Source organism: Fukomys damarensis, unplaced genomic scaffold (assembly GCF_012274545.1).
Source record: "Fukomys damarensis isolate Sample0158 unplaced genomic scaffold, DMR_v1.0_HiC HiC_scaffold_18, whole genome shotgun sequence".
Taxonomy (NCBI): Eukaryota; Metazoa; Chordata; class Mammalia; order Rodentia; family Bathyergidae; genus Fukomys; species Fukomys damarensis.
Genome location: NW_022900930.1, coordinates 34,366,004 through 34,378,212, shown reverse-complemented (window position 1 = coordinate 34,378,212; position 12,209 = coordinate 34,366,004). Strand labels below are relative to the sequence as shown.

At 35.9% G+C, this 12,209-nt stretch overlaps 2 protein-coding genes across 7 annotated transcripts in view; one reads left to right on the top strand and one right to left on the bottom strand.

Moving 5' to 3' along the window:
* The window catches only part of Clcn3 (chloride voltage-gated channel 3), an 83,039-nt gene extending 77,037 nt beyond the window's left edge, over positions 1 to 6,002 (top strand). For 2 of the 6 annotated variants that reach the window (XM_010629840.3, XM_010629838.2), the window contains exons 12-13: positions 927 to 1,002; positions 2,682 to 6,001. In XM_010629840.3, coding sequence (XP_010628142.1) covers positions 927 to 1,002; positions 2,682 to 2,840 — 235 coding nt within the window. In that variant the 3' untranslated portion in view covers positions 2,841 to 6,001. Of the gene's footprint in view, positions 1 to 926; positions 1,003 to 2,681 lie in introns of all 6 variants that reach the window. The other 4 variants (XM_010629841.3, XM_010629837.3, XM_010629842.3 and 1 more) reach the window with 4 other exon arrangements.
* A 1,040-nt stretch (positions 6,003 to 7,042) lies between these two features.
* Positions 7,043 to 12,209, bottom strand: part of LOC104866029 (histone PARylation factor 1) — a 34,251-nt gene continuing 29,084 nt past the window's right edge. The window contains exon 8 of the mRNA XM_010629836.2: positions 7,043 to 11,466. Coding sequence (XP_010628138.1) covers positions 11,335 to 11,466 — 132 coding nt within the window. The 3' untranslated portion in view covers positions 7,043 to 11,334. The remainder of the gene's footprint in view (positions 11,467 to 12,209) is intronic.

Genomic DNA, 12,209 nt, shown 5'->3' with positions numbered 1-12,209 from the left:
CAAGACATGGTCTCCCTATGTAGCCTAGACTGGCCTTAAACTCTCAGCCATCATCCTGCCTCAGCCTCCCAAATGCTGGGGGGAGTTAAAGTCTTTTAAAGCAAAAGTAAAATATTTTTCTGTTTATATTATCACATATTATAGTTGGATTAATTTTGATTATAAAGCCAGTAACTAGACTCTTGTTTTAATAATTAAAAGCAGTGTAATTAGTTTCAGATATCTTCATTATAAGAATTTATGTCTGTAACTTTGTTTGATGTGATAATAATGATACATTAACTGAGGAATAATTTAAGAAAATATGCTTAAGTCGAAGTCATTTTGACCCATTCTCAAAGTGTGTTGTACTAGCTTATTTTTAAAAGTAACATTCACTGTCTGAAAATTAGGAAGCATTTCTGTTAGTATTATTTATTTCCTACACACTGCCTTAATTTTAATTACAGACAATAGTAAAATCCAAGGGATTTCATAAGACTTCTCCTATGCGTGAAAGCCAAGCCTTCATCTGCTGTGAGGGAGATCCGCACGGTGCTGTGTTCTGACAGCCTCGAGATTGGGAGAACACGTTTCTCTATGGAGAGGACACTGAGAATGGATCTCTTAAATCTCTGTGTCATTATTGTTTCTTTTGTTCTTTGTAGTCATCTTCATTTTGAACTGTCATAATTTTGACTTTTAATTTGCAGTAGAGAATAAACCACCAATATTTAAAAATAGCATTGTGTCACTTTTGAGAGTCAGTAGAATTTATACAAAGGAAATCTGGAATTTTAAATCATTTTTGTTATTATTTCTCTCAAGTTCATGAGAAACATTCTTATGGTTTATGTTTTTTATTTTCTTCTTTCATTCTTTATCATTTTTGGAACCTCTTTTAATTTAATTTCTCACACAGTTATTAGCATAATAATCTGTTTCAGGATTGTCTTGGGGATCATCACAAAGAAGAACATTTTAGAGCATCTCGAGCAACTAAAGCAGCACGTGGAGCCCTTGGTGATTAGTTGTATCAGATCTCCTCACTAGACACCTTAGTAAGAAGTCAGGAGGCATGAAACTTGTGAACTGTTCAGTTCTCTCTCCCAGATAGCCACTGAACAAAAATCCTACCACGCTGCCAGAGACATTTGTATCTGATCAGATGTCTGTAAGATAAATTTGGATATGTATATAATTACATTCATAGAAAGTAAACAAAAGTTAACATCTCTGTTAAAAGTATTAGTTACAACTTAAGGACTCAAGCACTTGGTAGTTGAATGAGGGACTATCGTTGGACATACTTAAATACGTAAACCTTGTGTGCCTTGGTAGATTCACTGGTCTCAGAAAGCTCCTGACTGGTAAAAAATGTCTGCCCCATCACCCAAAACCCTTTTTCTTTTTTGATTCCTAATCTGTGTTGTAGTAATGGTAAATCTAAGCTCCTAAATGATTGTAAGCGGGCTTGGAAATTAGAATAGGTGACAATAGGTTGTTTTAATGGACACACCAAGTAGACTTCAATGTGTGTACATTTGTGATTATAACGTTAGTCTTATTTCCTGCTGTACCCTGCATACCTTCAAAACTAGAATGTGTGTCCTGCCATTTCATTAGTGAGTTGAATGTAGACAGTGTATGCACCCCTTTTGTATGATGTTTCTAGAAAGCCATAAGCAGCTTCTGGGGTCAGATGTACTTGTTTTAACAAGCTTCATGTCCTAATGGTTTCATGATGACAAATCTTGAATTATCTTACCATATAACAAAAATTGTCTGGCTTTAGCAATTAATGCCTGAAATTATTTTGCCCTGCAATTGTTATACCTATAGGAAACCTGTCCCCATTTGCTTAAGTAGAAACTGATTATGTATTCCTGTTGTATGCTAATATTTCACAAGTGTTTCATGCATCCTTTTTTTAAAAACTACTAACCAGAATAATATAGTAGCTACTCATTCATTCTGCTTTCTGCTTCACCTGTAATAATCTTTTAGGACTGCTTCTTGATTTCTCACCTTTTTTTTAATGTAAGCATTAACACCTAAAACTTTCATAAAAGCACTATATCTTTTAGTTTTGGGGATCAAAATCCAAAAAGGGAAACATTAATAAGTACTAGAAATGTGGGTTGTATAAGATTTATTCTTGGGGTTCTGAAGCTTGGGAGTGAAGTTTTATGTTTACCAATTTTCTGTGTGTTTTATCTCAATTGTATGTGCTTTCATGAAGATTCTCATACAACTGGGTAGTCAAATTATTTCTTAGAAATTGGTTAATTTTTGTTAAAAGAGAATTGATGGGATTTGAATTATTTTATTGCTTTTTTCATATGATTAGAATGAATTTTCCTTCTGAAAATGGGATTAGTATCATTTCCTATTCACGTATCCACTCATTTTTTGTTACTTTTTTGTTGGCATACATTAATTAAAATAGCTGTACTTCAAAGAGGTATGCAGTCCTCAGGCTGCATAGAAAGGACCTCATACCGTGAGTGACCATAATACATTTCATATCAAAGGATGGTTGCTGGATAATTTTGTTTTCCAAGAAAATACTTTCTGAAAGTACAATCACAAGCTGCTTGCTTTGCTCTGTTCCTGTCAACAAAAAGGATTTAGCTATAGATTAGCTTCTTGTTTTCTTTTCTCTTTTATTTTAATAGTATTCTTCTGTTTATCCCTTTCAGACGCCTCCTTGGCATTATAACAAAAAAAGATATCCTCCGTCATATGGCCCAGACGGCAAACCAAGACCCCGCTTCAATAATGTTCAACTGAACCCCGTAGATGAGGAGAGAGAAGAAACAGAAGAGGAAGTTCATTTGTTGAATAGCACAACTCTTTAACCTGAGAGAGTCGTCCACTTTTTTTTTTTCCTTCTTTAAAAAAAATAAAAAAGGAAATATAAAAGCCAGGCTTTTGCATCATGGTTTGCAAATAATGCTGGTGAAAAGGAGGAGTTGTTCGGGAAGGAAAGGAGAGATGTGTTTCCCCGCTGTGAGCAGCAAATCAGCTCCTGTTGTTCTGCACTGGATGCATTCAGTGGAGGATGTGCTGTGATAGTGCAGGCTTGAGCCTCAAGGGAGATGACGCTGGAGTCCTCAAGCACCTGGCCTGTTTCCAACACTGCAGAGACATGTTATCAATCCCTATTTCTGGAGGGATTACTTTGAATTGAGCCATCTATAAGACTGCGAGGTCTTGCCTTTTTTTATCAGAACTGTTCTGTTTAATTCACAAATTGTGTAGTTAAGCATTACCTTTCTACATTCCAGAAGAGCTTTTATTTCTCTCTCCTGAGCTGTATCAAAGCCTCTTAAATTGGTGTACCCTTTTGAAGCAGAAGCAGTCCTTTCTCATATTGAGATGTACTGTGATTTTACTGAGGTTTCATCACAAGAAGGGAATGTTTCTTGTGCCATTAACCATGTAGTTCATACCATCACCAAAGGCTTGGAACAGTGCACACACACTATGTCAAAGGCTTGCCTAGCAGGTAAAATCTTGAGTGAAGTGTGAACAAAATCTCCCAAGTTGTGTGCTGTGTGGTTCAGAATGAAAAACAGTGAAAATTTTAAAGGATAAACAGGTTTTTTTCCTCTCAGACTTTATGGATAATGTGACCTGGTCTTATGCAAATTTTCTATTTCTAATACTACTATAATATACAAGTGCTGTTTAGCCTAATTAAACAAAAAGCTGCTGCTCTGACAGTAAAGAAAAGGAAGTATTCTGTTTAACTGTATCTGGTATTAATTGCATGTTTAAACACTGGAATTCTTTTTCTTGAAATTAGATCATTCTTTTGTTTCCTCAAGATACTTTACTGCTGACACTGAAGATAACATGTTATTTCATAACTTGCACTAAATGTATAATTCTTTTCTTAAAAATTTACCATTTATTTATATTTTTATGGATTAAAATTTATAAAATACAGATCAGTTAATATCACACTTAAATAATTTTACCTTTTTAATGTGATTTTTATAAACTAATTCTGACTTTAAAATATGGAGATATGAAAAAAGGTTTACAATGGGAGCAAGGGTTTAAAAAGCTTGTGCTGACTTCTCCATGATCCAAGATGTACATAATCTTTTTTCTGATCTTTCACTGCCATCCTCTGGATTATGTCTTCTGACCTGTCCATTTTTGACCTGTCCACAAACTGGAACATTCAAAATATTACAAATAACTAATGGATTAAAGCCAAAAGTTAGGGTTGATCCTTTTTTAGAAAATTTTGAAAAATGGAAACAACAAAATTGTAAAGGTAGCAGTTAAAATTCTAATCTAAGTATAATCTTTCAATCTCTGGGTAGGTCACCTCCATAACTGAAGTGTTTGATGTTTGGAGTAGCCACAATGTACATTTTTACAGGATGAGTTAAAATGTACTGAAGTGTTTAGAATTTTTGGTTTTGGAAATGAATGTCTGTTTTAATCATGGTTTTAGCTCACCTTTGGCAAAGGCAGTTTACTCAAGAAATAAATATCCTGGGATTGTGCATTTCTGATAAGCAAAGGACTTTTTGCAAACAGACATTTTCTGAAACATAATGGCAATGAACCATTGTTATATTTTGAAAGTGATTCCTCACTTCCTAGTTCTTAACAGTATACCTTTTAAGAGCTATAAGATCACTCTAGACCTAATGACCTTGAAGACTTAAAGATCATGAAGCCATATTAGAATAATTGAAAGTTGAATGAAATATTAGGAATTTTTTGAGCTCTTTTGCTATCTGCCAAAAATTACTATTTTGTCCTCATTACTTCCTCCATTTGGCAGACTTCAGTTTTCTTCATAGCCCTGTCACTTATTTTAACTTTCCAGAGTAATTATTTCTAAATGATAGTTCTTTATATCTTCATCTGTTTTAAATACCTTTGCAGGGTACAATTCACTGCAAGACTTTGAAATCCTCAACATGGCTTGTGCATAACTAATTGCCCTAAATTACAAGCCTTCAAAGGAGAAATCAGTTTCTTTGCAGGTGTATTTTATATTAAACTGCACATGGATTTTATTTTGCACATTTTCTTTTTTTTATTTCAAGTCCTGCTTTCATTGCCCATCTTGCTTCAGAGACTATTTCAGGATGAATATTAAAGCATACAATTTCTTTGGTATATTTCCATCTCGGTGTGTCTTACTACTGAAATATAGGAAAAGTGCCATATTTTCAATGCATTTAGAGGATTTCTTTGGTATAACTGTTCCATTTCTCTTTTTTGGGGAGTACCAGGGATCAAACTCGGGACCTTGTGCCTGCGAGGCAGGCAGTGGCACCACTGAGTTAAATCCCTGGCCCACCATTTCTCTTTTTGATACATTGAGATATGTCTGCTTTTCAACCAAATGATGAAGTAGTGGATAACATGACATACATGTGCCTAGCTAATTGGCAAATTAATTAACCAATAAGTGTAGCGCCTTATTTGAGTACCCTTTTTGAGAAGGTATAATGAGAATAGGCAGGAGTGTCAGCATCTCTTATTAATAATTGCTTTAAGTTTTTGGTTCACAAAGAATGCTTAGTTTGTTAATCTGTGATGTTTCCTAGAGCTGTATTTATCTGTTTTTATTTATACTAGTGTAGTAAAGCTGCATATCATTACAGTAAAAATGATTACTGTGAGGAGTTAATCAGAAAATCTATTAAAATCTATATGACAATGTGTGGTTTGGCCTTTAATTATATCTATATCAGTCCTCTAGTGCTGCACTGTGCAGTGTAGGCCAATATTCCTGACACAGCCTCTAAAAGATGGTAATTACAATGCTTTTCTCGGGTTTCACAGCCATTTCTGCACTTTGCGAGCAAGAGCCAGAGAGAGTAGAAGATGCTGGATTAAACAGAAAAATGTTCATCTCTTAGCAGTGGGCTAGCTCCCCCTATTGTCAGTGGAAGTTGCACGTCTACAGCGAGCTTTCATTTCAGTTCACATTAGAAAATGTGGTTTTTTGAAAAAGAAAAACTATGCTGTATGTCTGAGAACAGGTAAAATGGCTTCTATACTTTCAGAAATCATCTTGGATATTTGTTAAAGAGAACTGCCTTAAAAGAGAGTGGTGAGAAACATTTGAATGAAATTTCAATAGTCTAATGTTGAACTTCAATAAGGAAAACACTGAATGTCGAAGGTAGATCTTTTATCATTTATTTGTTCATTCACTGAATGTTTATTGAACTGTGTGTCAAGGGCTATTCTTGTGCTTTTGAACCTTATATTCCATTACAAATCGATAGTATGTCAGATGGTGATAAGTACTATAAATTCCATAAATTTAAATGATTGTACCATTCACTATTATAAGCATAAAAAATCAGGCAAAAATCCCCATCCTAATAGTTTTTCTAGGAAAAAAAGTGAAGGTCTGTATATATTTGCATTTGTGTATCTCACTTATAGAGCAGGATTAGGTAAAGCCTCTAAGACAAGGGTGATGTGAGCAAAAACCTAAAGTAAGGAAATGATGGGTGAGAAAAAATCTTCACAAAGAGCAAATACTGTACGGCAACATCCTGAGGTATCTGTGAGGTAAGGAATACCAAGCTGGTCATGGTGACTAAAGCAAGATAAGGAAAGGGGACGAAGAGGAAAGGGGATATAGGGGATTGAATTTTATTCTAAATAATTAGTGGGAAGCCAGTGAAGCAGGAAAGTGATACAATCAATTTTTCTTCTTTATTTGTACGTTTTAGATATACAATACAGATACAGTCATCATTGGGATCTTGTACCTTTACATGACATCTTCCCCACTCCCCTAGCCTCCCTCCAACCCTCCGCGTATCCCCACCCACAGACTTTGTTTCCTTTTTTTCCTTTTCTGTATTTTTTCTTTTTCCTTACCTTTCTCCCCTACCCCTCCCACTTCCCCTATACCTTTACTTTTTTTTCCTTTTACACAATATCAATTTACATTTTTATTACTTAATTTTAGTTTATCACACTAGAGAAACTATTCAGTATTTATATGTGTTCTATTTCACAAGAGTATGTCCTCAATGTGCATCCACTTAACTGTGTCTCTAGTTTCTCATTCTTTATGGCTGAGTAGTACTCCATTTTATTTAGGGGAAAAAAAAAACATTTTTCTTGCAATCTGATTTAAAATGACCTCTCTGACTGCATATATGGAATAGACTGTAAGGAACCCTGCACTTGGAATAACCCAAGTGAAATATGGTGTAAGGTTGAACCTAACTGAAGCTGGCAAAAAGTGGTGAAAGTGTTTGGATTGTAGATATGGTGAAGGTGGAATGGATAGGATTTGCTAATTGAGAAATTTGGAAGGTTGGAGGGGGGTCAAGGCTGTCTCTTAAGTGTTTTGGACTGAGAAATGACAAGACTGGAATGGCCATGACTGACTTGGGCAAGACTTCATAAATTAAGTGTGTGTGCAAAGGAAGTTTTGGTTATAGACATTTAAGTGTCATAGTTTTCTATCTTAAGTGTGGGTTTAAGTAGATCTTAGTCTATAGAGACTTGAGTTCAGGAGAAAGATCTGTCCTGAAAGCTAAATGGGGATGAGATTGCATGGATTCAGTGTGGGCAGAGAAAAGGTACAAGGATTGAGATTGATGCATTTTTGTTTAAATGTGCGGACCCAACAAAAGGGAGCTGGCAATAAGGTAGAGTAGGCAGTACTGGTGCCATTGAAGGAAGAGTGGCCTAACCATGAGTAAATAGCTCATGGAAGATCAGTTGTCAGGCGTTGCTGATAAGGTGAAGTAGATGAGGCCTGAAAGTTGACCATGTGAGGATAAACCACAGCCAGTTCACTGAGATGACAAGCAACAGCCTGACTGGGGATGTTTTTAACAGGTTGGAAGAACTGGAGGCAGCCATCACAATTTTTCCTCGTGAGGTTTTCAGAAAAAGTAAGTTTTGAAGTGTTTTGTTTTAGGTTGCAGGATATTATAGCTTTTGTTGATGAAAATGTTTGAGAGATTAAAAGTCTGAGATTTTAAGGTGCAAGATAATAAAACGTCTTTTGTTAATTATGGGAATGTTTGAGAGGGAAAATTAATGACCAGAGAGGAGAGGTCCTTGCGTAGGCAAGTGAAAAATGAAACAAAAATCATAGGCAGAGTGTAATGGATAGTTGATAAGGCCGTGAGTTTTGTTGTGTTTTGTTTGGTACCAGGGATTGAACTCAGGGCCTCATGATTGCCAAGCAGACACTTGTGCAACTAACTGAGCATGATTTTACTTTTTTTGAAGTTACTCTGCTTGTTTTTTCAGTGAAATTAACAGGTTGGGGGAGGAGCTGTTTAAAGTTTGAACAGAGATGAAGAACGGATCAGTGAGCAATGAGCCTGGTCAATTTTAAGGTTAAAGTAACACTAGCTGGCATGGTTATAGTTTTTCTGTTTGAGACAAAACAGATTCAGGTAAGGAATGGCCAGTTGATTTGGCTTATACTTCTAACATGAATATAGCCAGTGCAGTTGAGTGTTTAGGAGTAATTATAATTATGAGGAATTGAACTGAAAGCCTGGGTGAAGAAGGAAACCAAGAAAGGAGTGGGTAGAATGAGAAAGGTGGTTAGTGAGTTGTAGGATATGGTCGGGTTGAAAAATTCTCAGGGTGCTTTAGGAAGGGATAGAAAGATGGGTAATGATGTTTGGATTTTTTTGAGGGGGGTACTGGGGATCGAACTCGGGTCCTTGTGCTTGTGAGGCAGATGGCAGAACCACTGAGCTATATCCACAGCCTGATGTTTGGATAACTGGATGCTTGAAATTGAGATTAGTGAGATGGTCATTATTGGTACCGACAACATATTACTATAGACTGTCAAAACCTAATATGATCACTTAAGAGTAAGTCGAGGTTATTGGAGGGACATTTACATCACTTACCATTATGGTAGTTGGGCTGAATGACATTAAGGCAGTTAATGTTTGAGCTAGTGCCAGTCTATGTCATTGACAAGTTATGTAGCATTATCTCCCGGGTCATTTAATAGCTTTTGTCCTTTGCATTCTACATGCATGTTTGGAAAGTTATCCATAATAAATTTTCTTATTAAGCTCCAAGAAGTTAAGTAAATTTGAGTTGGGTAACAATTTTATGTTAAATCGTGATTGAATCAAGATGCTTTATTAATAAAAAGTTAGGCATTTAAAATTTGTTCTCAGAATAGAGGTAGATTAAGTGCCCTTTGGATGTTACTATAGCCATTGACTGGTGAGATCCTAGGTAAATGAAAAAGCTTGGTGCTGTATGGTAGGGATGCTCTTTAATGAAAAACCTTTAATAGTTGGGAGATCAGTATCTCCTGGCTGGCATTTTGACTGTAAGCCCACATTGTTAGCTTGTTGCCTTCTCAAAACAAGTCATAACTATATTATTAAGATTATAACTTCCATATATTTGGCAAGTGTCCCATTTCTTTCTTGGCTTCTGATATCCCTAGATTGCCAAACATGTCTGTGTGAGACACAGGTGAAAAGCTAATCTTTCCCTTTTATTTATTCCTTGATAAATCCTTTTTTAATTCAAATTATTGATCATGAGGCATATGAAAATCTTACAGACTGTATACTTAAAACTGGTGGATCACAAAATGGCAAAAATTTTTATTGCTAATCTTTTATTTCTAGCTTAATGGACGACACCTGAATTTCAGTATTTTATAAATGTGTTACTATTGGGGGCAATATTTAGAATAAATAACTTAGAAACTAAAAAGTCTGAGGGAAAAAGCTCAAGAGCTACTAAAATGTTAGTTTAAGACCAAAGTGATCTGGTCTTTTTCTGATCAGCATGTGAGCTGTTTGTGTGATGCTTTAATTTAAAAGTTCAGATGGGCCCAGGACTTGGCACTATTTATGGAACTGAAGTGGCAGATGCTTAGCACCTCTGATACTGCCTCGGATTCTGTGTAGAAATGAAAGGCAAGGTAAGCCTCAGCCTCAATTAATGTTTCATATACTGACCCAGGCAACATTTCCCCAAGAAAGGGAGATCAGGCTGGCAGAGAAGACTCACAGCAGACACTAGGAGACCTTATTTCGAGGGCATGTTTCCCAACTCTTGTTACAGTGTTTCATTTATCTACCATCTAGTGAGGGGCATGTGATAGGGTCATTTCTATTCAATAAATACATATTCAAAGGTCAGTTAATGAGGGGAATATATATTTGTAAAACTCAGGTCCTTAAAAAGCTTATAGCCTTATTGGGGAGATACCTGCTACTCAATATCTGAACTGTGCTAACTCCTATAAAAATGAGTAAGCGCTCAAACATGACATAGAACTTTGGAGAGCTGTGTAAAAAACACTGGGTAAGTCACTGGGGTCAAACTAGAACTGGAGGTTTTTCTATCTTGAAATTCACACGAAGGTGACAAGGCTTGTATGCTTTTTAGCCTGATTTGAAAAATAATGCATTTTATATTTCATGGTTTGCTGTTAGCTCTCAAGATGAAGGACATCTTGCCAGGTGTAAGAATCTGAATTTGGTAAACAGCTATCTACAGATTTATACTAGAAATCTAATAGATGATTTGTAATGGAAAACTTTAATGGCATCTGATTAAAAGAAAACCGTTTGCTCTATCAAAATACTATGGTATATTGACTGGTAAATCAGTCAAAAGAGTGGATTTTTACCTAATGAGTTATCTGGATTCTTTTTCCAAAGATATATGAGAGTCACCAGAGATACTGTCAAAATGCAGTTTTGGTGGGCCTGGCATCGGGCAACTTACAACACAGTGCTGGTTACAAGTGTACTGATTTTTCCTTGTTTACCTCTGTGCTTCTCTTTGTCCCCATAAACTCAGTCCTTAAAGCCATAGCTGTTCTAACTCAGGACAGAAGACATAGTTGTCCATACAAGAAGTACAGCTTTACAGAGTGTATCCAATTTTAGTTTCTCTGATATTGGTATATTTGCATTGTCTTTATCAGCTCAGCATGCCAGTCCAAAAACAAACATGCTCTAAAATCCAGAACTTTTCAGTCATGGTGGCATCACAAGGTTGCAGATTTTAGAGTTCTGTAGTAGGGATGCTCAGCCTATATTGAAACAGAGGGCTCCTGGAAGGAGGACAATGTAGTTATCCAAAGGCATTTGCCAGTGACATTCAGAGGACGACCCTGGTTGTATTCCAACATATGATTAAGCTATCACCAATTATGAGATTCGACTGCCTTTTATTTGCCCATGAAAGAAACAAAATCAGACCAGAAGAACCTTACAGAAGTTTTTAGTAAATGTTTCCTTCAGTTTATTTTCTGTGTTTCTTAAAAACAAACAAATTCAAATTTGATATTAATGGCTTAAAACACTGTACAACAAAGCAAACTCTTACTCATCCTGCAAGTTGGTCTATGTTTTCTTTACTTCTGTTGGCCAGATGATCCTCGATAATTTCTGCAAAAAGATTCCTCTTCAACAGATTATATGCCAGAGGTAAAAGCTGGCCAGCAACTTTATGAAAATACTGAAAAACAAAAGAATAGAACATTAATGAGAATACATCACGTACCCTAGTAGCGACCAGAAAATACATTGAAGCAGTACCTGTTTAACAAAGCCCACTTCCAAAATAATGTTAGCTACTTGCTCAGTTAGTGAACAGTGAATTTGGGGACAGGCATATGGTGTTGGAGTTGTAATTGTGGTCTAATACTAATAGCATATGAAGAAAATTAAGTTTTTAAAAAATGCCTTTTCTTTTCTCTTTTTTTGGTACTGGGGATTGAACTTTTGAGGCAGGCGGCGGAACCGCTGAGCTAAATCCTGGCCCCTAAAAATGCCTTTTCTAGTCCCTTAGGTTTTATTAACTTTTTTTTTTTGTCCCAAACTATGCCCTCAAGTACTTTGCCCTCCTTTTCAGTATATTCTCACCAGTAAAAAAAATAAGCTTTATTTTTCTTTGTTACAGCCTGCAAGACTAGGTTTCATATCACTACCAAATTCCTTCTCCCCCGCCCCATGTAACTACTTCATCCTTATTAAGAGTTACAGGCAGGGCTGGAGATTCAGCTCACTGGCACCGCACCTGCCTTGCAAGCACAAGGTCCTGAGTTCGATCCCCTGTACCAAAAAAGAAAAAAGAAAAAAAGTTACAGGCTTAGGTTTTACTGGATGATTTTATAGCATTTCTATTACATATGTACCAGTAAAAAAAATAACTAGCAATGCTACATTCTTTTGTTGATAAATAGTAAATAGTTATTTAAC